The sequence below is a fragment of the Nyctibius grandis genome, chromosome 1, assembly GCF_013368605.1.
Source record: "Nyctibius grandis isolate bNycGra1 chromosome 1, bNycGra1.pri, whole genome shotgun sequence".
Taxonomy (NCBI): Eukaryota; Metazoa; Chordata; class Aves; order Nyctibiiformes; family Nyctibiidae; genus Nyctibius; species Nyctibius grandis.
In genome coordinates, this window is record NC_090658.1 from 9,905,001 (window position 1) to 9,931,006 (window position 26,006).

General features: G+C 48.0%; 1 protein-coding gene across 1 annotated transcript in view; it reads right to left on the minus strand.

The window, feature by feature from the left end:
* The window catches only part of MEIS1 (Meis homeobox 1), a 105,138-nt gene extending 82,461 nt beyond the window's left edge, over positions 1–22,677 (minus strand). Inside the window, 7 exon segments of the mRNA XM_068396925.1 lie at positions 15,935–16,081; positions 17,516–17,566; positions 18,406–18,456; positions 18,965–19,106; positions 20,720–20,777; positions 20,780–20,945; positions 22,568–22,677. Of these exon segments, the coding sequence (XP_068253026.1) occupies positions 15,935–16,081; positions 17,516–17,566; positions 18,406–18,456; positions 18,965–19,106; positions 20,720–20,777; positions 20,780–20,945; positions 22,568–22,579 (627 nt within the window). The 5' untranslated portion in view covers positions 22,580–22,677.
* Between the last annotated feature and the right edge of the window lie 3,329 nt (positions 22,678–26,006).

The window sequence follows — 26,006 nt, forward strand, 5'->3', positions numbered from 1 at the left end:
CGAGCAAAATCAAGAATACACGAGCAAAATCATTTGGGGATTTCTAGGCTAGGCTCTAAGTTCCCATGATTTAAACTGGTTTTGCGCTACTGCCTTTCTCGCTGGTCAATAGTTTCTAGCGCCAAAACTATGGTCCGGCTAGTGACTGATTCAAGTCATGATCGCATGACTGATTTAAAATAAAAGAGGATTCAGCCTAGGGTACCCCTAATGCTGCACCACTTTAAGGGCAAAAGGCCTTCTACAAGGGATGTTTTATCTTAGCCCATGGCACTTGAAATACATTTCCTGACTTTTGTTTTGGTTTTGAAGCTTGTGAGTACTCTGATACAAGCAAGGGAAAAAAAGAAGAAGGAAAAGAAGAAAAGGAAAGGAAGCAACCAAAATGTTTGTGTATTTAAATAATCCCAGAAGCACCAATTGCCTCCCTTGACCTTTATTGGGTGCTTCATCCACTTGGGCGATGTGCTGGGCTGAAAAGCACAAGCCCCAGCAGGTACCAGGGCAACTGCCCCATCCAAGGGAGGACCACATTTGATGAGGCCTCCGAAGCAGTTATTGACTTGTGTCATGGTGAACATCAAGTCCTAATAAACAAAAAAGCTACAGACAAAATTATTTGGTTAATGGCTAAATTGGAGAGTCAATATAAATAACTTCACATACACTTATTACTGCAATCCAACAACAGCTGGGCTTTGAGTCAAGTTAACACTAACATGTGGTGGGGGCAAACCATTGCATTCCACTTATATTAAAGAATACAATTGATTTTTTTGAGCACCAAGCACGAGAAAGGGGGGAAAAAAAAGAGGTTCTGGCCAAGGAAAGAAAGGCTTGACCATAAATACATAAATAAAAGAAATTGCTTCTATTACAGGTGATAAAAATTGTACTCAGCATCTTTTGATATATATCTTCTCAAAAGTTTTGCGAGCACAGCCCTCTTGTGGGCTCATTTGTGTTTGTGTAACAACTGGGAGATGGGGAAGGGCTAATTCCTTTAGCTGTTGGACAAACCTCCGCTCCTCCAGGCTACGAGAGAATTGGCTGCAGGTATAATCATTCATCCCCTCGCCTGGAGGAACGGAGTTGCTGCCAGCAATTTGTCAACGTAATTTGGGCTTATTGTTTTCCTTCTGAAGTTTTATCTTATTTTCTTTTCCTAAATTAAATACTTATTCATTAGAAAAAAAAGGTCATGGGTTATGTTTGAAATGTTCTTCAGACTTTTCTTAACTCCTCCCTTTAAAAGCTTCCCCCAGTCCTCCTGAGGGTAGTGACCCACCATGTTAGGAAATACTTGTGCTCGCTACAGGCAAGAAATCAAAGCGAAAAGCGGGTCATTGCATCCACCTCCTACAAACTTAACCCATCTATTTAACAAGGATTTACCTGTTGCATCGTTTATCCCCCTGGTTGTTGGCTATACTGATGTCCCCAGTCTCACTTGGGCAAAACATTCAATACAGCTGCTCAATACCTTAAGTGTATAATCCACAGTAGCGCTGCTGAAGCTAGAGCTACATGATAGACCTGGTCTTTGCAATCCACAAGCATTATCCCCTTCACTTCTGGAGGGCATGGCTAGCAATAACCCTCAGGTAGCCTGCTTCTCATCGAGCAGACAAGAAAGGTTTTGAATTCTCTCTTAATTGGGAAGAAAACCTTGAAATATATAAATTGGTAAGCAGGACTAAAAATATACTTAGATAATGTTAAAAATATAATGCCATGTAGTTCCTATATTCCACACACATACATTGTTTATTCCAGTATCTGTCAAGTGTGGACTTTTGGGGACGATGAAATCCATGGTCATGACTACCCTGATTTTCTGAGAAGACCCACTCATGGCTTTGCCATCGGAACATCTCCTTGTGGGTCTAACCGAGGGTGCCAGCCAGCAGCCAGCAATCCCACCTCCCAGCCTGACAAAGCCAAGCGAGGACATCCTGCGCAATACAACCAAAACCAAGGGGATCAGAACAAATGAGACGTGCAGGAACCCCAAAATGCTGAAAAACAGATGCTTTTTAGCGCCAATAACTCTTCCATAATCTGCTTCATGCAACTTCGATTCAGAGGCGAATTATTTTTAATAGAACAACAACAAAGGCACAGACATCAGGTTCGGATGGAGAAGAGGTGCTTCGAGCCTACAGAAATAAGGTCGTTGAAATGACAGGCGATAACTCCGCCTGCAACGAAGCAGCACGTTGAGGGCGACTCTTGCACAGATGGAAACCTTTGCAGCGTTAGAGGCAGCAGGGCCCGTCGAACTAAGAAGCAGCAGAAATTCTGCGTGGAAGTGACCTGGATTCCCTTCCTAGCCCCAGAAAAGTTGCAAGCTTTCTATCTTTAGTTTCCCCTTATTTCAAATGAGGGTAAGACTCTTTGACTCTTTGCAGCCTCATATTAAAAATAAGATGTAAGTTGTCTTATGCGTGCAACACAGGATGGTTTCTGAGACAAACAGATACAAGGAAATGAGAGCGGGTATCAATGCGAAACCACAGCGGATGAAGAACCGGAAATAAACAGGACTTTTGCCACCGATTTTCACAAGGCCAGCATTTCACCCGAAGGGACCAGAAGCACAACTAACATTGCACAGTGCAAAGATCATCAAACCAGCATCCACCAACAACGTGACCTCTCCTCCATCAGTCCCGCTATCATGATTCATTGCTGAACCAGGTTGAGAGAAGGAGCTAACACCTTCCTGCAGCACAACACCAGCTGTGTATCCATGTAGGTATCCCTAACACAGCAGAGCCTTCCGATCCCCTCCGTACCCTCAGAGCACGGAGGAGAAGAGGGTATGGCAGGGAGAGGAGAGGAAAGGGCCTGAGAGTCCTGAATTGAAAACACGAGTGCAAAAGGACAGGGTGATAGCGCTTTCCAAAGGAAAAAGAATAATTAGAAGCAGTAAGCATAAACCACAAGAAATAAAGGAGAATGAAATGGAGATCATCAGACTGGGTGGGACATGAAGATAAAAAGGAAGGGGAAAAAACCACAGCTCTTCTCTTCAGGAGGCACCAAAGCCCCATCAGTTCTGCCAGGGCAAGACTTTCAAAAAAAACACTTGTGTGTGTTGGTGTGTACACGTGTGTGTGTTCACAGGTACGCAGTGACCCCCCCAGCCTGAGCTGTGTTCTGCCAGAAGCACAGTCCCACCACCTTCTGCACATGCTGAAATCAAACACGCTGCACTTGGGGAACCATCTCCCAAGTCCCTCTGCAGGACACAGCGTGGGCTTTCCCTCTGAGAGAGGAACTCCAGAGCCACCCACAAACACCTCTGGCAATAATAAAAGCAAAATTTCTTTTGGGCAGCATCAGGTTTAGACCTCAGGTTTTACTTCTTGCATCGGTGGTTGCTGCATGTGGTAGCCATGACGGACACCCACAAAGCCTGAGCAGCAACGGTGTCAATCACAGCGTGCCTTACATTTGATTGACCTTTCTCCAGTCCTCATTTTTTTTAATCTCAGCTCAACAGTAAACACTGCCTGCCCAGCCAGGTTAACCGAGCCAGCTGATGGCGATGCAGAGTTTTTGTCTCCCACACAACAAACATTGACTAGTACTTTCTATTTAGAGCAACCCCACACTGTAAACCCGTCTCCTCCCTTTGATAAGAGCCGTATCGCTAGATAGCATTAATCCCTATCCCTTTCTTGACATGAGGAAAAACAGCTTCGCGGTCAGGGTAGATAAATGCACTGCTCCATGTTGATTTTTTTTAAGTCTAATATCATACAGAAACACGCACAAAGTCAGCCACAAACGACACCGCTACCTCCTGAAGGCTGGCATGCAAGGCCTCAAGTTGTGTCAGTCCTCCTTGGCTCCTCCTGATTTTAATAGGACTGGAGTATTTTCTGCATCTTTCTAGACCAGGAAAAAGGCCTTCAGAGACAAACAAGAGTTTCCTGTTCAATATTTCATGTAATGATTCCTCCAAAGGTGTAAACAGGAAAAATGCCTCACCACTTAGCCAGAAAATGAGCGTCTGCCGTCCCTTCCTTTTATTGCGTTTACGTGTTAAAAGTCATTTAGAAAGGGATCTGCAGATGCCCAGGCCTGACTGAGACGGCGCAGGCTCTCAGATGGCTGGCTGAGGTCCCGAACACGACCTGCCCGGGCAGATTTGGGGTGAGAGCGAGCCCTCAGCCTCTCCCACCCTCCTCCCTTCTCCCCTACCAGGGGCCCGCAGGCAGCCTTGTCAGGAGTCAGTGTTTTGGAGAGATCTGCACCTCACCCTGAACATCTGGGCTAAGGCAAACAGTGAGGGTTTACTTACAGAGTTCCCCTTACAGATTTTTGGGGGTAGTTATCTTTTAGGAAGACAAAATTAACCCATCAGGGCACCCACAACTAATTTTTTTACATGCAGGCTCTGACTTCCAGCATCCTATCGGCTCAACCAGCCCTCTCTCTGCAACAGCCATACTTCACTTCAGCTCCGTCGCAAGCAAACAACGCCAAGCGTATGGCACAACCATCAAATGGTCTTTTGAGCTAACCGACAACAGACGCCATTTGGAGTCAGCGTATTTTGATTAGGGCACATTGTTAGCAGGATTCAAGAGCCCACTCGCCTCGCAGTGTTGTTCAACACCAAAATTAAACTGCGCTATAATTAGCTCCGCTCCAGCTATACCTTTTCCGTCTGAATGGATGCGATACCTGCAAAGGCTGCGCTGGGTATAAAATGTGTTCCTGATTATAAAGCGTTTGCTTAATCTCGAGGGCGCCGCCTTGTTTTTTAAGGCTCTCTGCAAGTCACGCACTCGGGTACGTGCTGCCCGTTATCTCCAGAAGGCTTAAAACTGGAATCCCCGTGATTCACATTTTCCAATGCTCATGGCCAAACCCTTCCGCAGATCAGCTCCTCCACTTTCTACCATTTCACAACAAGCCGAATCTGCAGCGAGGCAGAAGCGGCCGAGTGGCCTGGCTCTGCAAGCCACATGCCAGTGAGCCCATGGCCACAAAACACGCTGAGCCCGGGCTGCGGGAGCCGGGGGACAGTGAACTCCAGGGGTGGTTCGCCAGGCTGAGGTGGCCGTGGCTCCCCGATGCCTCCACCCGCTCATTGAGGGATGGCTTAGAAGCACGTCTGGCTTGCCAGAGTCACCCAAAAAAGTTGGGCTGAGAAGTCCCTGTGGCCTCGCTGTGCCTCCCAGGGAGGTTTCAGAGTACCCAGCGGGGCTAATAGCAGCGTAGGGCTCACGGCATGGGCCCACATGGACCTGGGCCTTGGGACGGGCAGACCTCGGGACGGGCAGACTGTCCACCACCCCGCAAAGGCTTCCAGCCAGCCCCACAGCTCTGCTCCCTTCTGCAGAAGTTACTGGTGGCACTGCTACTTACTCCATCCAGTTTTTCAAGTTTATCCCCTCCCTCCTTTAAATACATTTTAAAAGTAGTAATTAAGCAGGAGATAGCAGAAAGGGCCAAAACCAAAGCACAAAGCACCAAAAGCAACTTTCACCATCAGCCTTTCGATTCAGCCTAGTGCTTCCCCGTGACACCAAACAGAAACATTTCTCTTTCTTTACGCTATTTTCTTTAAACTATCCACAGAATGAAATAATTCATTACTTTAATATGTCACTTCTTATTCTTATATAAATCCTATACCTTGCTATCACTATATGACGTATAAATTAAGGTATCAACCCTACCTGATGATAAGGGAGAAGCAGCAGAAAATCTCAGCTCACCAGCAACTACTCCTCTCGCCCCAAAACCTCAGCGACAGACCTGGGAAGAGCATCCGCATCTCCCCTCCTGCCTTGTGCCATACGCAGAGCGGCGTTCCCCACCCCTGCCTCTCCAGCACCGCTGTATCAGTTCTCACCCAAAGGACCTCTCAAACACATGTCACTGCGGACCAAACCCCGGCTCGACGCACACACGCGCATTTAAGAACAAAATGAATCCTCCCTGCACGTACTAGTTATGTGCATACCCTTGCTCTGGCTTTAAGGTAAAAATAGTAATAAAAAAGAGATTCCCTCACAGGGGTTATACGAATGTAGCAAGATGCATTTGTACATACCGTATTTTTTTCTACAAAGCCGTGTCACGGGCCTCACAGACATGGGAAAAGCACGACGACGCTCCCCTAGTAGGTGGAAGCCACGCTAGTAAAACTGGTTTGCACAACAGGGAGGAGGGCCAGGAGCCTCCTGGGATAACGCAGCTGCGAAATCCACCAGGCAGAGAGGGGCAAAGGAGGGAATGGCTCGAGCGTGGCGTCCACGCTGCCTCCGGTGTGCCTGGGCAGCGTGCTCCAGGCACCTCTTCCCGAGCATCCCTGCTAACACCAGGCACCTTTTCCCGGGCATCCCTGCTAACACCGGGCAGCACCGGGAAGCTGCCTGCCACTGACTCGCCCACGTGCTTGAAAGGTTTCTCTCCCCATCACCATCACCCTCCCGACGTGGTGACACCCAACAGTGTCACTTAGCCATGGAGCCCCTGTTCGTGTCAAGCGCTGCCCAAAAAGCCTATGTGAACCCGAGCGAAGCAGAGAGCCAAGCCGTGACTTCAAATGACCTCGTGGTGACACAGCTGTACCCATTGCCACAACACAGTCGTGTTTGGGATGTAGCAGAGCTACTCCCCCACAACACCGCACAACAGCACGCAAAAGAAATTTTATAAATCACAAGCCACAGGGACACTGCCCTCATCAAAAAATCTGGCCAACTCTACCCACGCAAGGTACCTCCACGGCGCAGGGGTGAGTGGAGGAGCTCGGAGGCCAAGGCCATTGTGGCATGGTGTATCCTTGTGCCTGCACCCCGAGGAGCAGAGGGGTCCCCTGCGCTGGCTCAAGCCTAAAACCAAAGTGCCACCTACTGAGTCCCTGGCACTTCTTCCTACAGCATCCTCGCAGGAGGGTTTCTAGCAAGGGGCTGGCCACAGTTAATACTCAGCTCACCGGATTAAGCCAGGTCTCAGCAAGCTGTCGCCGTGCACACAAGAGCACGTTCCTCCGGTCACTGCCGAGCATCAGAAAGCACGTGATATCCCACCTGAGATCAGGGACATCTCCGCACATCCCACCCCAACGCGACGGGTAGTACGTGGACAGCCAAGCGAGGGGTCAAGACTTTCACATCCATAAGTAAACTGCAGCTTGTGCTGACAGAGCTTGACCTGGTTCAGGGCAGGGTGAAACCCCAACAAGGCAAAACTCCTCATGGGCCAGGCTTCACACACTCGTTTCTACCATTCCTATTCGCACAAATGGCCACAACCCTGCACCCCGGCAAACGGGACGGACAAAGTTGCGGAGTTTTTAATCCGCTCTTCCCCTCTCCTCCCAAGAGCTACACGGCCTTAAATGGAGCTATTTAAAGCCGGCATTAAAAACACCGGCGATGATCTGACCTTCTCAGCAACAACAAAACCGGACCAAAACCTAAAGACCAACTGAATGAAAAGAAAATTACAAGGTAAAGTCTGCATTCCCTGAACGCGTGCCAGCTGCAAGAATTACATCGATGCAGCTTTCCAAATTTTAAATACAATAATTTTCTGTATTAAGGGCCCAGTAACCCTAATGGAGGCATAATTAGGCATTGATGCCATGCCCATACGAGAGAAGCCTGAAAAACTTAAATAAACTGTGAATGGCAGGATTAATACCGCAGCTTTTCATTTTGTACAGCTGTTTGAATACAGTGCACTGCCTGTGATGGCATCAGCTGTTGCTTTACTCTGTGTCAGTATTTCTGAAGTTAAAACAGGCAGTTCTTTTAAGCAAATGAAGAATTACCCCTCTTATTGTTGGCCTGTTTATTTCAGCAAAGAGGGTCTGGATGCATATTCGCTTTATATCGAAAAAAAAAAGAAAGAAAAAGCCAAACTGCAAACCAAATTAGCTGACCAGATTCAAAGCCTGGTGATGCCAGTACGAGATCTAGTACGTTGCTAGTACGAGAATTTTAATTTACTGTGATGGTCCTTCAGTACGGAGGAGTAAGTAATGCAGTTTTGGAGATCATCTGCACAAGTGGGAATATCATATAGATGCCTGGAGAGTCCTTGAGAAAATAGCTCACCTCGGCCCTGACTGAAGAGGAAAGACAATCCTTTGGTGAAATAGAATTCTGTATTTCTAGGAAAGGCTCCAATAGCGAATTGCTTACTAATGCAAGGAGCCTTGTAAATTTTATTATGAATGGAACGGGCAACAGCAGGAGCGTGACACGGCACAGCACTTGCACACATGGCTTAGCCAGTAAAAAGTAAATAAATAGGTTACTTATAAGCTCTAGAAGACACCCAAAAATACCTCTAACAAAAACTCAAGCTCAGTGAACTCCAAGCAAGAATATAAAACAGCTTCCAAAACTATCTTAGCGTTACCTTTTTCGCCACGTAAATTAGTTCTCCTACAAGTTAATTTTCAATCCTCGGTTTTAAGGTTGGAAATATCAGCTGAAAATAGTTAATCTAGATTTCCTCGCTGTCTTTAAAAACTGGCTTATCAGTGGACGTGAAAGAAGCTATCTACGCAGAGAGCGCATCAGGACAGCAAACCACCATCGCAAAATAAAATGCTCAGGTTACCAGCAAGAGAACTGATCCCAGCCTAACGCCATATTCACCTGGGAAAGGGGACCCCCAAACCGCAGCCCCCTCCGGACAGGGTGCAGGCAGTTCTCCCCTCACCTCGATGAGCCCTTGTCCATGTCACCTCGGCCGAATCCATCCCCAAATCCCTGGCACCATAAAGTTTTCCATTTTTTTTCCCAGGCAGCGTTAAAAACAGTATCGCTCTTGAGCTGCAGGAGCAGAACGAGAGGAGGGTGCGGAGCCAGCCTGCTCTCTGCAGCCCCAGTCGGGGCGATGACGAACGCCAGCGGTTAAGTGCCGCTGCGGAGATGAATATGCCTAATGAAAAGCTTACCTAAAGCTCGCGGGGAGCCTGTGCCCGGCCGGCCAAACCCCTCCAGAGCAGCGGGCACAAGGCCGTCAGGACGCTCAGGAAAGACGAATTAACTAAAAGTTAATGTGGATGTTCTCATTCAAAAGAAAAGTGGCCTACTCCAAAGGGGATTAGGCTAAAGTGAACTAAGGCCACTTTACTTCTGAATGAGAGCATCCACACAATAGTGCAATGCACTTTAACTAATGCACTTTAATTTTACACCCAATCAATTTGTCTTACCTCTCCTGAGTGTCCTTGTGTGGACAAACCCAGGGACTCATCGAGTTTTGAGGCCAGGCGGGAACCATTAGATCAACCCATCTCACTCCCCGCGTGTTATAGCCCATTGCCTTTCACAGTTATCCCTTTATTGATCCCCAAAACTCATGGATGACTAACGTATAACCTCTGATGGGGGAAAAACATTTCTTCAACGGGGCGCCTGGCCTGGATTTGAAGACGCTTGCAAAACAAGAAGCCACTTGCAAAACAAGAAGCCACCATGGCTTTTGGCAGCTTGTCCCGCTGCCAGCAAAAGTACGAATGGCCAAATTTGGGCACAAATCCATTTCATTCTGTCCTACCTTCCCCATGCCCCACAAGTTAGCAAGGAAAAGGCAGTCTCTATATTATAATTTTTAAATATATATATTTTTTTTTTTTTTTAAATTGCAAACAGGCCCTTTGCTTTCAGGACAAACTTTGATTTTTTTTAAATTCGCCTTGCCATTATTTAAGTTTTGAACACTCGCCCAGATATCCACCCAGAAATCTCAAACCCCCTTTTCCAAAATCCAATAACCGTCAGAAACAACTCGCTGCCTGCTCTATCAGCTTTGGTAACCATGTAAGCCTGAAATCTCCACGTTGCTCTTCACCTCTCCGATATGTACTCCTGAAAATAAATAAACGAAGCCACGACGGCAACAACCAGCAAGGCAACTTGACGTGTTGAGCCTGCAGAGGTGACAAGGACCCCCCATGCCAGCAGCACCCTAGCTAACAGAGACCAGACCCCCACCACCGCCGCAGAGGGGCTGAAGTTTTCCAGGGATCTCACACGAATTAAAAAAAGGAGTCCCAAGGACGCTGGCTTGCAGGGATTCTGCTCTCACCTATGCTCCGAGGCTGGGTTATATCTCTTTTTTTTTTCCTTTTGAAGGCAGTAAAAGGGAAAAGGCCACCACACTAAGCACACCAAAGAAGAGCTGAACCAGCTGCTGGCAAGTTGTCTTTAAGTCATGTTACAGAATATCAGCGGTGGGTTAGATACAGGCCCATTAATCAGGGACAGAAACACACTCAAACAAGGCAAAACATAAAATGTGCAGCTCTGTTAAGAGTTACCCTCTCCAAATATTGCTGCGACTGCAGGAAAAGAACCAAATATAAACACAAATTTCCAAATGTGCCGTGCGACTCAAAGCCTGCTCCGAGCAGCCGAGCATCAGCAGAAGGAGGTAACATGCCGAGGACACGAGGTAACACTGCAGTGTACCCCGGTCTTTCCTTCCCCCACACAGCCCCCCACTGGGAAACAATTCCAGAAACCTTCAAAAATTTTAACGACCAGTTCGAAACAACCCTCCTCTTCATTTTCTTAAATTTGTTTAGATTACACAAGATAGCTCCTAACTACGCGCTCACATGACAAAAAAACAAACCCAAACACAGCAATGGAAAACAACAACAACAACAACAACAACAAAGACATTCCCTAATTTAAAAAAGCTGTGCCGGATTTTCACTGCTTCTTAAAGAAGTATTTATCAGCACAACCTACACTACTCATTTTGATTGAGCACGATATAATCTGATTTTTTTAAGTGCTGACATTGCCCACTCCGGGCTGCAGTAACCCTTCCGCGTGCAGAGCCCACTACCTTTATTGCTACCTGTGGACGAGCAGCCAGGGAAGACTCAAACCCTCAGCCCTAAAGGTTAAATTTAAGGTAAAAATAATTTTTTCACAACTTCCTTGCAAACCTCCAAGTTGCCCCAAAATAAACAACCTGCGGTCCCTAACGCAAAGACGCCGCAAGATCCTCGCTTACGGCAACGCCTCGGGATACGCTCACAAATGTTTAGGGACGAGTTCCAGGGTTACCTGGGGTTTTAAAACTCAGCTCTGTCAGGTTTGATATTGAAAAGTGTGCACAAAATTAGGAAATTAAACTATCCTTTGCAACAAAAGGTAACTTCTGTTGATGAAACTTTACGCGGAAGTTAGGCCTGAGCGCGCAACTTAAGGAAAGCAGAAATATTGTACCCAGCTATAAGGACAGATACGTTTGGGTCTTGAATGATTTTTTTTAAAAAGCCCAAAACCCAATATTCTTGAATTGAAATTAATCATAAATTAAAGAACATATACTCAATCTCATAGCTACTTAACAATATATTTACTTGCTTAAAGAAAAGGAGAGCAAAGCAACCTTATTTTGCTAATACAATTTCAGCCACAGTGTTTCAGATGGTAACAGGTCCAGAATATAAATTAATGTGTTCTATCTTTACATTAAACAGTCTGTCAAATTCAGGCATAGTAACAGCTCCTAAATATCACAGCAAAAAAAAAATTACCCAAAACAAAAAAAAGGATTCACTGGCTCAAGGTGGCATAAAGTCAGAGGAAGAAAATTAAAATTTGAGTCTTTTAAACATTATTTCATTGGTCCTCCTCAGAGTCCTACTTTGCTGCAACTCTTTTATTATGCAGAAATGAATTCTACCTTGCACCCTCTGCACCACATCTTTTATTTTGATGCTTGTTCCTCCAATATGGGACAACATATACCGAAGGCAGTAATAATCATCTTAAAACCATACATGGTTTGAAAATACCTGCAAAGAAGTCCACAAGTCAAACAGTTTCTCAGAAATTATTTTTTCCCCCGAGGCATTATTTTTGTATTGGTTGCAAGGTATAGCTCATATATTTGAAATCTTTGGGAAAGTTAGTCTAGTCATAACTGGTTGATGCCCTAAACAACCCATCCACCTTCAGATACGCTATATATTGCGTTCCAGTTTATGATTCTTTGTAAAGAATGCTGCATTTGAAGTAATTTTTCCATTTAAAAAAGCTGCTGCCTATCCGCATTTTGTTTAGAGAAACTCTGCAACCGTGCCGCATTAAAAAAATCTATTGCAACATAAATAGAAGTGTTGCTTTATTAATATACATATATATGTATGATATACTATCACCCGAGAAGGGGACATCTAAAACGCCACAGTTGCAAACATTTAAGACTGTAACAAAAATGACTGAGACTCTAGTATCAGTTTACTATCCTTCAACAATTTCCCTGACAGTGGAGTCAAATAATGTGAATTATGGACCTTCTTACAGGAAGTCTTATTTCATGTTCATTTTTTGATCATTTCCCTCCTAGTCCCTATAGGAATTTGGCTCTTTGCCGATTTGCCTTTAGAAGTTTCTGCGCACGTAACTGGCCTGTGCCTTATTAAATGATAATTTTTGTCAGGTAATACTACTGTGGATTTGCTCGATGAGTTTATTCTCCATAAGAAAATACTGTTTCGTCCTCATAAAATCTATCTTACGCTGCTAATGTACTTTATTTGAATGTGGTGGCTACTTTATACCGTGTTTTCCTTAAAGGACTTTCTAAAGGCTTTCAGTAGACATGCTCTTGTAGGGGAATTTTACAGTTCGTACTGGAGCACCTGGGTGCCAAGGTGATGTGGCTTCAAGAAAAACAGTCCCATGGTAATAGTTTAGGATTACCTAAGAAAATGAATTTCTGCTGACTACAGACAGTCTTTGGGGTTTTTTTTAATCGGAGTTTTCCCAGCCGCATCACACAACAGCTGTGTTTTAAATCTTTACGGGTTCTGACAAACATTTGAAAATTTAAACATGCAAATGTTTGAAAAGCTAACGATTAAAAAAGGTTTATTTTGAAACTGTGAGGATGGGCGCGATCCTTCAGCTAGGGTTTTTAAAGTCTCGGGGCCTGGTTGATCTCGAGTTCAATTATCCCCAGTGAAAACCCCCCAAACTTTCTGCCTTGTACTTCTGGAGCCGGAATGGTAAACACCAACTCGGCAGGTCCCACCCTGGCAGGCAGCGGGGTCGTGCCTGTGGGAGAAGGATGCTATTTTAGTGACCTCTTGCCACTGAGCTAGTTAAATCACTGAACAATGGCTAGTGTTATGGGGCTTTACTTGGCAAAATCTAGCATTAGTGTCATTGCTTGCCATTAACCGGGGACTTAAAGGCACTGGCATTGAGGGGGCCTAGGAGGAAAGAAAAAATAAGGGGAAAACCAATAAATAATAAAAAAACACAACCCACCCCTGTTAACTGTAACCTTTACTACCACAATATAAGAAAATGTAATTAAATCCATAATAAAAGCTTTACATACTTACTCTTTAACTACTCTCCAAAGCACAACCGTGGGCAGGCGGAGGGACGGCCCCGCACCCAGCCCCCCCTTCTCCCACCGCCCGGCCCCTGTGCACCCGCGCTGCCCAGGGCCGCGCCAGCCATAAACGCGCACCCGCGCAGCGACATCCTAATTAGCCGCCCCGGCGACAAGCACTCAACACCTTATTAGTTAACCATTAGGGCCCTGATACTGCCGGCCTCGCGGGCCGGACTTGGCACCGGAGTTACCGGGGGAGCGGGCGGCCGCGCATCCTCCGGTACCCCCTTCCGCGCAACCTCCGCGGCCTCCGTTGCGCCCGCCGCGCTCGCGCTCCGCGGGTTTTATCCGCCGAGAGTAGGGAGGGAAAGTGCATTTTTGCGCCTTTTTCCTTCGACGGGGAAACCAAAGCCCCGCTCCCCGCGCAGCTCCGCGGATGCTTGCGCCACCCCGCTGCCCGGCGAGGAGCCGGGGCACCCCGGGGAGGCGGCCCGGCCCCCGCGGAGGGCGCAGCCGCCCGCGCAAGGCGGAGATGCCGGGCTCGAACTCCGCGGCGATGCGCGGCCGAGTCCCGCGCAGCGGGAGATGGGCCGGCGCCCGGGCGCGCAAAGTCCGCGCTCCTGGCGAAAAAGGGGGTGCTTGGGGGGAAACGACCCTCTCCCGTCCCCCGACAACCCAAAACTATAGCTTCATTTCTTTAGCTTTCACTTTAATAAAAATAATGATTCGTTGGGAAAATGGGGTATAAATCTTCATTTTGGAGGCAATTAAAGTGGTTGATTTCATACGTGCCCCTGAGCGATTCTTGTTAATTTGCTCAAATAGCTTTATGTACCCAGCACTCCAGAGCTTTTAGAAACCCATTTTCTAGTTAGACTTGTTGATTACAATTTTTATTCAACAGCAGCGAGCCGAGCTCCCCTCAGCCAGACCCTCGCTGTAGGGCTCCCCTCGCTTTAAGGCGTTGCGCCGGGTCCCCGGGAGCATCTTCCCCGGCCCCGGCCCGCCGGGCACCTCCCAGCCGCGCCGCCCTCCGCCCGCCCCACCGAAGCCTTTCCCCCTCGCAGCAAAATTAGGGCGAAAAAAAAAAGAAAAACCACCAAACCCCCACATACGTGCATAAAAACCCCTTTTAAAAAGTTCACGCCCGCCTTCAAGCCTGCCTCCCCCTGTCACGACACTACCAGCAGCCCCGATAGCCTTTAGCAGATAGAAGAAAATATTTAAGATCCTGCCCACGCTGTGCAATGCAACGCACCTTTATGTCGGGAACCTATAAAATAACTCCTGGCTGACAGTGCTGGTGATAATGGCAAAGCAGCTGAGGAAAACTCCTGTCTGCTTGACTGCGCCTTGCTTGAACAAAAGGAAACCTGCAGATTCGGGAGCTGATTGCTCCTAAGACTGTATTTACGAAGCTGATCATAAAGAAGAAATAACTTGAGGGTTTTTAGTCGGGGATTTTTTTTTTTTTGGTTTAGGGTCCTCTCTCTCGCAGCCAAAGCGCTGCTACCCCTCGGTTGAGAGAAAGCAAGCCGACAGGGAAAATCCCACAGTTTTTACCCAGCTCGTGGGGGTGGAAAAAAAAAAAAGCCAAATCTCAGCCACTTCCATCATCTAGGAGCTTAATTTAGCTCCGGCCACCTCTTGAATTAGCCCCAAAGGCTCCCATTAAAAGGCAAGAATCGCGGCCTAAGCCCAGCGGAGGGGACAGACACGGGAGAAGGGGAGAGGAGAGGGACAAGTCAGCTTTCCCAAGTCACCTCGATTTATTTCCCACATCGGCTATAGCCGGCATTAAGGTTTGGACCATCCCAGTCAAAAACCTGGACACCCTCAAAGCCACGCAAGGCTTTGCTGCCTTGGTTTTGGGGTTTGGATATTTTGTTTGTGGTTTTGTTTTTTGTTTTTTGTTTTTTTTTTTTTTTAAAAAAAAAACAGAGGAGTTGAAAACTTGAAAGATCAAGATAAATAATTTAAAACCTGGGTCCCGGTTTATTTTCTCCTTCCCCCCCCCCCCTTCTATTAAGTAAAATAAAATGGGCACGTTTGCAGCAGGCAGGCGTGCACAAAGCAATGTTCACTGAAGTCTAAAAGCGTTCGGCCAAGGAAAACTGACAAGACGGACTAATGAACCGTAGAGACGGGAAGAAAATAGCCAGTATTTGCTAGATTTCAAACCCTCTCTGTCTTCTCCGGACCACCTATCTCGGATTTTATTATGATTTTGGGAAACGGCTCCAGCCCTTCCTTTCCTAAGCCACCAAGAAGCCAGCAATTCGCAGATACCACTTCTCTTATTGTAAAGGGTAAATAAAATAAAGACAAAAAATTAAAAGCGACAAGAACCAGGTCGAGTTTGCAGGCAACGCTTTTACAAGCTCATCTCGCCAGGTCGAATCCGGGAGCAAGCCTTAATGAAGCAATAATAGCCACATTATTCAAAAATTTTCATTTCGATGGAAATTTATCTAAAAGGGACTTAATCATATGCAAATAATAAAAGGAGGCGTAGTGACCCAGCGAGCGATCTGCATACAAATTTCAAGCGTGTGCGGCGTTGGCGAGATCATACCTGATCTGTTAGATTTGCTGATCTTGTTATGTCTTCACTGTCCGATTTTGATCCGCCCTCTCTATCGTCTATGACCAAATCGATAGGCATTTTTCCTTTCAAACAGCTAATATACCGGTGGCAGAAATTGTCACATAATTCGTGTACCTACATTATGACAGAGGTTAAAAAAAAAAAAAGGAAAAGGGGAAAAAAAAAAAAGAGGAAAAAGAAAAAAGAAAGGGGGGGGAAAGGAAGAAAATATAATCAGGAATACGTAAGTAAAATTGACAAGTGCAACCAGTCTCCCCCCTTCACCCCTGTGACATCAAAAGTCCTAAATAGGGGAAACACACTGCAATTATCCCCCCGAGACCTCTAGACGCATCCAGAATTAGGAATAACTTTCTTTTCTCGCAAAATAGAGATATCCCAGAAAATTGACAGTGACAAGATGATTCACAGGCTACAACATATTCAACACCCGTGTTAAATTCATCTGCTCCCGGAGCTGTGGCCATTAGAGAGGTGACCTGCATGGGTGACATTTAAGGTAAACTATTTAATTTCATCCAGTTATTTCATCATAAACCCCTTCCAAAGGGGTATGAGGACAGAAAAAAAAAGGATTTAACAACAACAAAAAAAATCCCGATGCACTGGGTTGAAATACATTATAGGCATCCATGCCCTGAAATCCCCACTCGCTCTGATAGACTCGTACCTGAGCCGCCTCGATTAATGGGTAGATTTTAACACATTTCGGGTAGAGCGAGAACAACCTGCCAGTTACGGTTAGATAAAGTGGCTGAGGCTCCCGAGAAACTTTGCAACTATTTAAAAAGCTCTCAAAATGTTTATTTTTAGGAGAAAGGGAATTCTCTTCTAGGCCAGCTATCAATGACACATAAAAAATTCTCAGGAAACCAGAGCGCACTTCCAGTTTAATGTGAGCTTGGATGACACCGCCGCCTTAGAAATTAGCATTCTCCCTCCTAAGATTTCTAACATAGCCAGAAAAAAAAAAAAAACACCCCTGCATTTAGGCTGCAATCTCTTTCTTCTGCTCGGAGGTGTACAATATTCCCAGGAACAAGAGACGGACGCAACTATCAACTCTGCTTTGTCTCTGCAAAATGTTACAGGACAATCCCTGCCCTGAGTCTGACCTGCAGATGGCTCTTAAAAAAAAATAATAAAATAATCAATTCCCCTAACTGCAACCAAAGTCTCTTCCCCACCACCACCAAGAAAAAATTAAATATATATTGTTTTTTTAAAAAATATTGCAATTTCAGGGGTTTGGCTGAACCAACCATTTCGAGTCTCATCTGCGGCACCACAGAACTGCAACTATTTATACAAAGCCAGCAAAGTATTACAATGAAGACAAGGCCTGGGCGTTTGAGAGCCCGGTTTTAGAGGCTGAAATTGTAATTAAACTGCGAAGAGAAATGGACGCCAAGATTGGTCTTGACACTAATTACCAGAAAGAAAGACATTTATGCAAATTTACCAGAAGCCTGAACTTCAGCAGTACTGAAACGGAGGAGGAAGAAAGAGAGAGAGAGAGAGAGAGAGAGAGAGAGAGAGAGAAATTACCTTCTCTAATTCCAACAGATGAAACCTTAATACTTGTATGGCTTGAATCATCTGCAAAGATACAAACAACACGAGTATTTATCTCATTCCTGGATTTGGGGATATTTCCCACAGCCGCCCCTGCCGCACTTTGTAGCTTGACTTTTCTCTAGTAGTAAATAAAAAGTTGTTTTGATTTATGGCAATAACACTAAAACTTAATAGCGGTGGCTTTGTGCGCTGTTTAACGAGAAGCGATCTAGAGTTAACCAAAAAAAAAAAAGAAATCCCTCTTGCAACGAAGCGACCAAATTATACGGATCATAAACATTTCTTTAAAACAACAACAAAAAAAAACATCTAAACACCATGGCTGGCTCCTCGCTTGGCGAAAGCGGGAGCAAGACTCCTGGAGAAGAGGCAAAATATTTGTTTATCCTTAAGGGGGGAGGAAAAAGAAAGAGAGGAAAGACCTCATTTTTGGGGAGTTAGGGAACGGTGCATCTCCAGCCACAGCAATCCTCTACGTTTCCCATCGAGCTGCTTAAAATGCGCGCGGAAGGGCTGGTTACAGCCAGGAGAAATCCATGCTCCTCTTGGGCAAAAGGGCTTCGCCATCCAGCCCACAAACTCCCCTTCGGATGGGGCTTTCTGTATATCCTTATGGGATTTCCCCCCCCTCTTCCATGCAATTACCTTACTGTCTTTATTTGTAATTATAAAAATAATCATCATAATTAAAAACAACACAAAAAATCCACGCGAGAAATTTTCAATTTCGCACCACCAAACCACCTCTCCAGAAGACATAGACTTTTTTTTTTTTTTTCTTAAAAAAAATTATAAATGGGAAGGGAAGGGAGGGTGGTGGGGTGGGGGTAGGGAGAGGAAGAAGTGTTGTTAACTCTTACCAAGTTATCCAGTTCAGGATTAGAGGAAAAGAGGGGTTTCTCTGCTCGGATCTAAATATAAGAGAAGGGGAGGAAAGGGGAGGAAAAAAAATAATAATAAAAAAGATTTGAAATACGGAGGCAGAAAAAGCAGACGTTATTATTTCTTGCTTCATTACACTGTCGGGTCCATTATGTAACCTTTCGTGCAAAGCCCTCACTGCTGGATTTAGTACATCAGCCAAACACTTGAACAAGTGAATCAAATACACCGAAAAATACCTACAGAGCTTCCCCGGCCGAGCCCCGCTCCGGCTCCCGGGGCCGCGCCGCGGAACTCCCGGCGGGGCACAGCCCGCTCCGATTCATTCATTTCTTTAGGGGGGTGGCAAATGCCGAGATTTCCCCTTTATTTTTATTGTTTTCTTTTGGTTGGGGCTTTTTTTTTTAATGCCTCTTGCAGTAGGAGAGGGGGGAGGGGGAAACGCGCATCTTTATCTCAACAGAGACTTGTTTTTCTCGTTACGACTTTTTTTTTTTTGTCCCCCCCCTTTTACTGTTTCAACACGGTTTTGCTGACCTGTTTGGCGAACACTGCTATGTCTTCATTGAAAGACTCAGAGGAGCAAACATCGCCTCCCGCTACCCCGGGCTCCCTGGGTGTGCATGTAGCTAATTCACATTTCTCAAAAATCAGTGCTAAAAGAGGGAACAGGGGGTGTCTGAAAGAAAATACAATAGTCACACACACACACACAGAGGGGACAAAAAAAAAATATCATAACGAAACAAACAACAAAAAAACCCCAAACACAACAATAGTTAGTCCCGCAGCAGCGTGCGTGGGGAGGGGGCACCCACCGAGGGGGGCTCGGGCACCCACCGAGGAGGGCTCCGGCACCCCCCGGCCCCTTCCCGCAGCACCCCGGCCCCTTCCCGTAGCCGGCAGGCCGGGAGCCCGGCATCTCCCCGGCCTTTCGGCGTTATCTGCCCGCAGATATTGTTAATACAACCTTAGGACAAGCTAAGAATAAAAACCCAAGCCGGTTCCAGCAGCCATTTTGAATTAACTTTCCTTGTCTTTAGGAAAAACAAAATAAATAATAAAAAACAATGAATTAAACTCTCTGGATGGACACTTCTGCCTTTCACGCTTTTAATTCCCATTTTCTGCTGGACGACTTGCTGGGAGCGAAAGGAAAAAAAAAAAAAAAAGAGAAGCAAAAAAGAAACAACCCCCAGCCAAATTAAAAAAAAAAAAAAGAAATAAACCCCCAAACCCACACCCCAACCCCAAACAAGCCAAGCCAGCGGCAAGTGCTGGCCAGCCGGGCTGCCTGCTTGCCCCACTGCCTGCTGCCCGACCCGCGGGGGGACCCAGGTGCTTTGGGGTTCTCCCAGCTTTAAAAGCCTCCCCGGGAGAAAGGCTGCGTGTGCATCTGGCTCCCTCGGCTGTTTAATAATTTAAAGAAATAAATAAGCGTGGGCACACACGCACATATATATATATATTTATAACAGGGAGTTCATTTTTTTTTTTCCCAGGGCTTCATACTTTTGCTTTTTTTGGGTACCGTACACCGCTGAGTTTAAACAAACCCTACAGATTCTTGATAAACCGATAAAGAAACCGAACGACGTGATTTTTTTTTTCCTCCCCTTTCTCCTCACTGTTTGGAGAGCGATTTTAAAAGGCTCTTAAACTTCCCTTCAAACTCCAGACGGGCAGATTCAGTTTAAAAGCATCTGCCGCCCAACGTAACCCATCAGCTCCCATCGCGACGGCCTAGAAACTGCTTTGCAAGCTGCCGCATTGAGAAGCGGTCAACGCTATCGGATGAGAAGTTTAAAAAAAATAAAAATTAAAAGAAAAAAAACACAAAAAGGAAGAGAGTTGAGAGAAGGAGCTCTTGAGTTTTTCCCTTCATAGCGCAAGGAGAGACGAAGAAGGCGGAAAGTTGGGCGAAGCGCTCCAAACTCTCCCTGCTCCCAAACTCCGTGCAGAGATTTACCACCCGGCGCAGGTTGTGCCCTGGGAATATTATTTTCCTCCTCCTCCTCCCCGCGGTGATGTCTGCCGCCCCTCCAGCAAGCTCCGGCTCCTATTTTCCGGAGCCCCCCGCCGCTTCCCGTGCCAGGGGGACCCCAACCCTCTCTCCCCTTACCCCCCTTTTAAAAAATAATAATAATAAAATTAAGAAAACGGCCCTTTTCCGCGCAGCGCTCCCCACCCCACCCTTCCCCATCCCCATCCCGCGCAGGGGCAGCCCGGCCCGCATCCCCCCGCCTCCCTTCCTTCCCGCGGAGGTTGCGCGGAGCTTTACGCGGTCCTTACCCGTAGATGGCATCTTTATCTCTCTTGAGGGCGTCGTTAACGGAGGCGCCCATGGCGGGGGCATGGCGTTGGCGTGGGCGGCGTGGGGGTACTGGTGCGAATGGAGCGGCGGCCCGTGGTTGAGGTGGTGGACGGGCTGCATGGGGCGGGCGCCGTGGGGGTCCCCGTACATGGTGGTGGGGATGCCCACCCCCTCCATGCCGCCGTAGTGGGGCAGCTCGTCGTACTGCGAGGCAGAGAGAGCAAGAGAGGCGTCAGGGGGGGAAGGCAGTTCCCCCTGGGGAGAAGCCGCTTCCCTCCCGCCCCCCCAATCCTCCCGGGGGTGCGCCTGGGCTCCGCGCCGCCGGTTCTTCCCACCCCCCGCCCCGCCGTACCCCGCGCTGTGCTGCCGCCGGCCCCGGGGAGGGCAATGCCGGCCCGGGTCGGGGAGGAGCGGGGCTGGGCTGCTCCGGCCCGGCTGCCCGCACGGCCCGAGATCCTCCGAGTCCGGGGCGGAGGAGAAAGAACAACAATAATCATAATAATAGTAATAATAAGGAAAAAAAAAAAAAACATCCCCATCGCCAAACCCTCCTTGTGAATGGAAGCGCTTCACGAAGCCCCAATCTCCCTCCGCTAAACTCTTCCAGCTGATAAGAAGTCAGGTACCTAACCCAGCGAGGATGCAAAAAAGTTCAGCAGCGGCCACCAAAAAAAAAAAAAAAAAAAATTAAAAAAAGGGGGGAAAAAAAAAAAAAGAGCGATTTTGGGGGTTTCCAGCAATTCCACATGAACGCACTTGGAAAGCCGAAAGGCTGGAAACGTTTGCCCGGGCTCTCGGGATTTTTGGGAATGCCTTTTTTTTTTTTAAAAAAAAGGGTTTTCTTTGTTAAAGATTAAGGAGCGAAAGCTAACGCGGTTCCCAGGCAGCGGTGGGAAACGGCCACTTTTCATCTATTAAAAGCGAAGGTGTGAATAAACACTTTTAAAGATCCCTGACACTTGCTTGGACCGAAAGAGTAAAAGGCAAGTTGTCAGCAGAGGAACTTTCTTTCCCAACCAGCACTCGGAGGGGCGGCAGGCAAATTAGGCAAGAAAACTTCTTCCCAGGGCTTTTCCCCTTCCCCAAATCCCTGCTCGCCCGACTCCGGCTGATTTTTCTTTTTTTTTCCCCACAAAACTACAATTTGAGAGGTAATTGGAAAGGAAAAGAAAAAGGAGATTGCATCCAAATAGAAACAACAATACACATGGCAGTACATGCTGGTAACCTCTAATTCAAATTAAAGTGACTTTCTTTTAAAAGAGCTTTTTTTTTTTTCCCCATTGCACTGCACCTTTTGTGACTGAATATTAAAATAAGGAGGGGGGAAAAAAAGGATAAAAAAAAAGAAAAAAAAAAAAGTTCTGTTTACTCCCAGCTAAAAGTTATCTCGCGAAAGTGAAGCGGTATACCATCACTAACACAGCAAAACGCTCAGAGACATGCACACATTCAAATATTTCAAGCACTGGTGACTTTAAAAAAGACATTGGTAGGACTAGAGCTACAAAACCAACAAATACAGAGGCTCGGACATATTCACTTACATGCCTGCATGTCATTAATGTATAGAAAGCTTGCCTTTTCCGTGAGAGATCCGGGATGGGGAGTAAAAGAATCAAGAAAATATCAATATATACAGGTTTTAAGCCTACAAGTACAACTGATAAATCCTCCCGCTCCAGGACACCGCTTTGTGCCCCTGCTCCAAAGAGGAGCTGGGGGGAAGAAAAAAAAAAAAAAGAAACTTTTTTCGCAGCGTCTCTGTCAGCCACGTTTCAATATTATTTCACATTTGAAACCCATTTTTTTAAAAAAATACGTACCCTTTGCGCCATCGGCCTGCTTGCTCCCTTCCTACTTCAACTTCTAATATATCCTCTTTAAGGCCAGTGTGAAAAGAAAGAAACGCGAAGTTCCCCCCCCCCCGTCACCCACCCCCCCAAAAAATGCAAAAATCCCTTAGCGTCGCCAGCAATGAAAGCAATCGAGTAAAATCTTCGGCTTGCTGGATCTCAGCGAAGCGATACGGTAACTCAGCATTAAAAAAGGAGGAAAAAAAAAAATAGAAGAAGAAAAAAAAATCAACTCTCCCTCCTTCCTTCCTTCTTTTTTCTTTCTTTCTTTCCTCTCTCCCTGTCTCCCTCTACTCTCCCTCTCTCGTTTCCAAGACAGCAGCGGGGCGAAAGCAAATATCCTTTCCCCAAATCAGTTTTTTTTTTTCTTTTTTTTTTTTTTTTTTTTTTTTAAAGTGCCCCTCAAACCCAACTACCAAGTCTCATGGCTTTTTGCCACTCCGGCTGTCAATCACAAGGCGAGGTTGTCAAGGTGGTGAATGACTGATGATGATCCGCTGCGTGTGCTCCCACCGCGCAGGACACCTCAAATGGGAATTTTCGAGCGCGCTCACCCCAAAAAAAAAAAAAAAAAAAAAAAAAAAAAAAAATTTATAAAAAAAAATAAAAAATTAAAAATCGAGGGAGGAGGAGAAGGAGGAAGAGGAGGGGGAAAAATTAAAAATTAAAAAGGCTCGCTAACGCGCCGGCTCTCCTTTTATTATGGTTATTATGATGATGATGATGATGATGGGGGCTTTTTTTTTTCGCTCCTCCTCGGATCGCTCCTAATTCCTCGCCGGCGCCGGCTCGCTCTGCCCCTGCGCGGCCGGCGGGCGAGGCTGGCGGAGGCGGAGGCGGGCCGGGGTGCGGGCGGGCGCGGGTGCCGGGCGGAGCGCCGCGCCGTGCGGGGCGGGAAGGACAGCGGGAGGAGGAGGAGGAGGAGGAAGAGGAAGGAGAGGGAGGGGGGGTGAAGGGAGGGAGGGGGGGGGGAGGCGCGGCGCTGCCGCTGCGGGCCGCTCCGCTGCCGGGCGTCCGCCGCCGCCGCCACCGCCGCGGCGAAGCGCAGCGCAGCGCCGGGCTGGGAGCAGACTGCGGGAACCCGGAAGTAGTGGTGGCCATAACAGGTCGCGTCTTACACAATGCGCTGGGCGGCAGCAACTCCGCCACCGGCGCAGGGGTGGGGTGTGGGGGGGGGTGTGGGGGAGCCGCACCGCCCGCCCCGCGTCCGCGTAGCGACGCGCCCCCGCGGGGAGGAGCGGTGTGTCCAACCCCCCCCCTCCCGTTCCTCTCCCCAGCCGGTGTGGGGGTGTGGGCGCTCTCCCGACCCCTTTGTCTAGCGGTGCCGCCGCCCCGCTCCGCGCCCGCGCAGCGCTCCGGGGGCCGCGCCGCACGCCCGCCCCTCTTTGCCCACTTCCCCCCAGCCCCCCTACACCCGACCCCCCGCGGCGGCTCCCCCCGCGGCCGCCGACCGAGTGAGCTCACCCGGCCCCCGGCCGCCGCCGCGCCGCCGCCGTCGACCAATCAGCGCCGCGCCGCGCCCCCCATTGGTCCGGGCGGGAAGCGGGGCTCGAACCGGTGGCGGGGGGGGGGGGGGAGCGCGCCGGGGCGACCCGCGGGCAGCGGCGATGCCCGCGGGTCGCCCCGAGCGCGCTCCCCCCCCCCCGCGCTACCGGCCCCCCCCCCCCCCCCCCATGCACGTACCGGGGTTCCGCTCCCCGTCCTGAAGCACCGCCACCCCTTACCGCAGCTCCCCCCGGCCGGTTTGGGAGCGGAGAGCTCGCCGTGTGTCCCGTCGTGTCCCCCCTCGGCTTCTTCCCCCGTAACCTGTTCGGAGCCCCGAACCGGGTGGGGAGAGCTGCGCCACACCCAAGCCCCATTCGCATCTCCTAACCCGGGTCGAGCGGGGGAAAGAGGGAGAACACCCCCACAGCCCGGTGCAAGCGTGGTCCCCGAGTGAGCACCGGGGGTGGCGGGTAAAGGCTCGGTCCACGCCGCCTACTCGTCCTCAGAACTTCAGGGAAACCCGTCCCCGCCCTTCCTTTATCCGCTATGAATCGGCCCCTTTTATATGCCGGCGGGGGAAATAAAGACTTCTCAGGTAAGAGCCATTTTAATACCCTCAACTCCCCTCCCAGCCACCCCACGCGTGTCCGGGTGGGAGCCAACCCACCGGAGTGGGGTTCATCTCTCATTTACCCTGGGAACGGCGCTCCGGTAACGATCTCTCCCCCCAATCTCCCCAGTCCCTCGCTGCAGCTTAACTCCTAGAGATGCAATCTCCTCTTCCCATCCCTTTTTCCTCCCCCCCAAATAAGGGAAAAACAAACCCTTTTTAAGCGTCTCCACCAGGCCTTTATAAGATGAATTCAGCGCAACCCAACCTAAAACACTTTACAACGTAATTACAGTCGGGACAAATTGTTTGCCCAAACCTCATTCCGGATAAGGATTTTACAATTAGCAAACAAATTATTACTCTCAGGGCTTGCTGCGAGGAATTGCGCTGCGCGCCTCTCCGCTTAGCAATAATACCTGCCATAAAATAAAATAATAATTAAAAAAAAGCCTAATCCGGGCCGCAATTAATCATCTATTAAAAGGGAAAAAGTAAACGGAACAGTTCCGCGCTATCTCGGTAAACTCCTTCCGAGGCTGACGGGCTGCGCGGCCGCGCTGACCCGCGCAGCATCTCGCCTTTGTAGACAAGGCGGCTCTTTTTTACCAAAAACTTGCTGTTTTGCAGGAATCTCTTGACGTTCGCCCATCGCGCGGTGGAAAGGGGGAAGCGGGGAGGGGGGGGATTTAGGGAGAAGGGGGAAATAAAAAGCAAAGAGCGAGGGGGTTTGGTGGGTGCCAGGCAGTGGCCTCGCTGCGGTGCGCTGCGCGCTGCTGCGCGGATCCCCCCCCCCGCCCCGGCTTAAGCGGAGTGGTCTACCCAGTTGAGGCAAATCAAAAAAAAAAAAAAAAAAAGGCGTCTGGGGAGTAAAGGAGGCTCCTCCACGAGGTGGAATCTGGGTCCATTTGCTTATCGGATAATAAATGAGGCTTTTAATCAGGCTGAATTTCCCAGCTTAAGGAAAGAATTAGTCATACCTAGGAACAACCCCATGGTTTCTAGCTGCCTTCCCCCTCCCTAGCAGGGATTGGGGGTGGCGGGGGGGGAGAAATTAGGATCCAAGTGTGCTCTTTCACCAATAATATTGAAATTTGGAAAACTGAAATAAGAACAAGCAGAAAAAGACAAACAAACAAGAAACCGCAGAAGAAAGCGGCTGAAAGGCGGACGAGAGATAATCCAGGAATGCTCCAGATAAGGGCGGTGGGGTAACGATACGTGCGGAGATACCCGAAAAGTCAGAGCCTGATGAAAGAGAATTGGGGGGGGGGGGAACCTATTTAAAGACTTATTAAAGGCCAGACCAAAGAG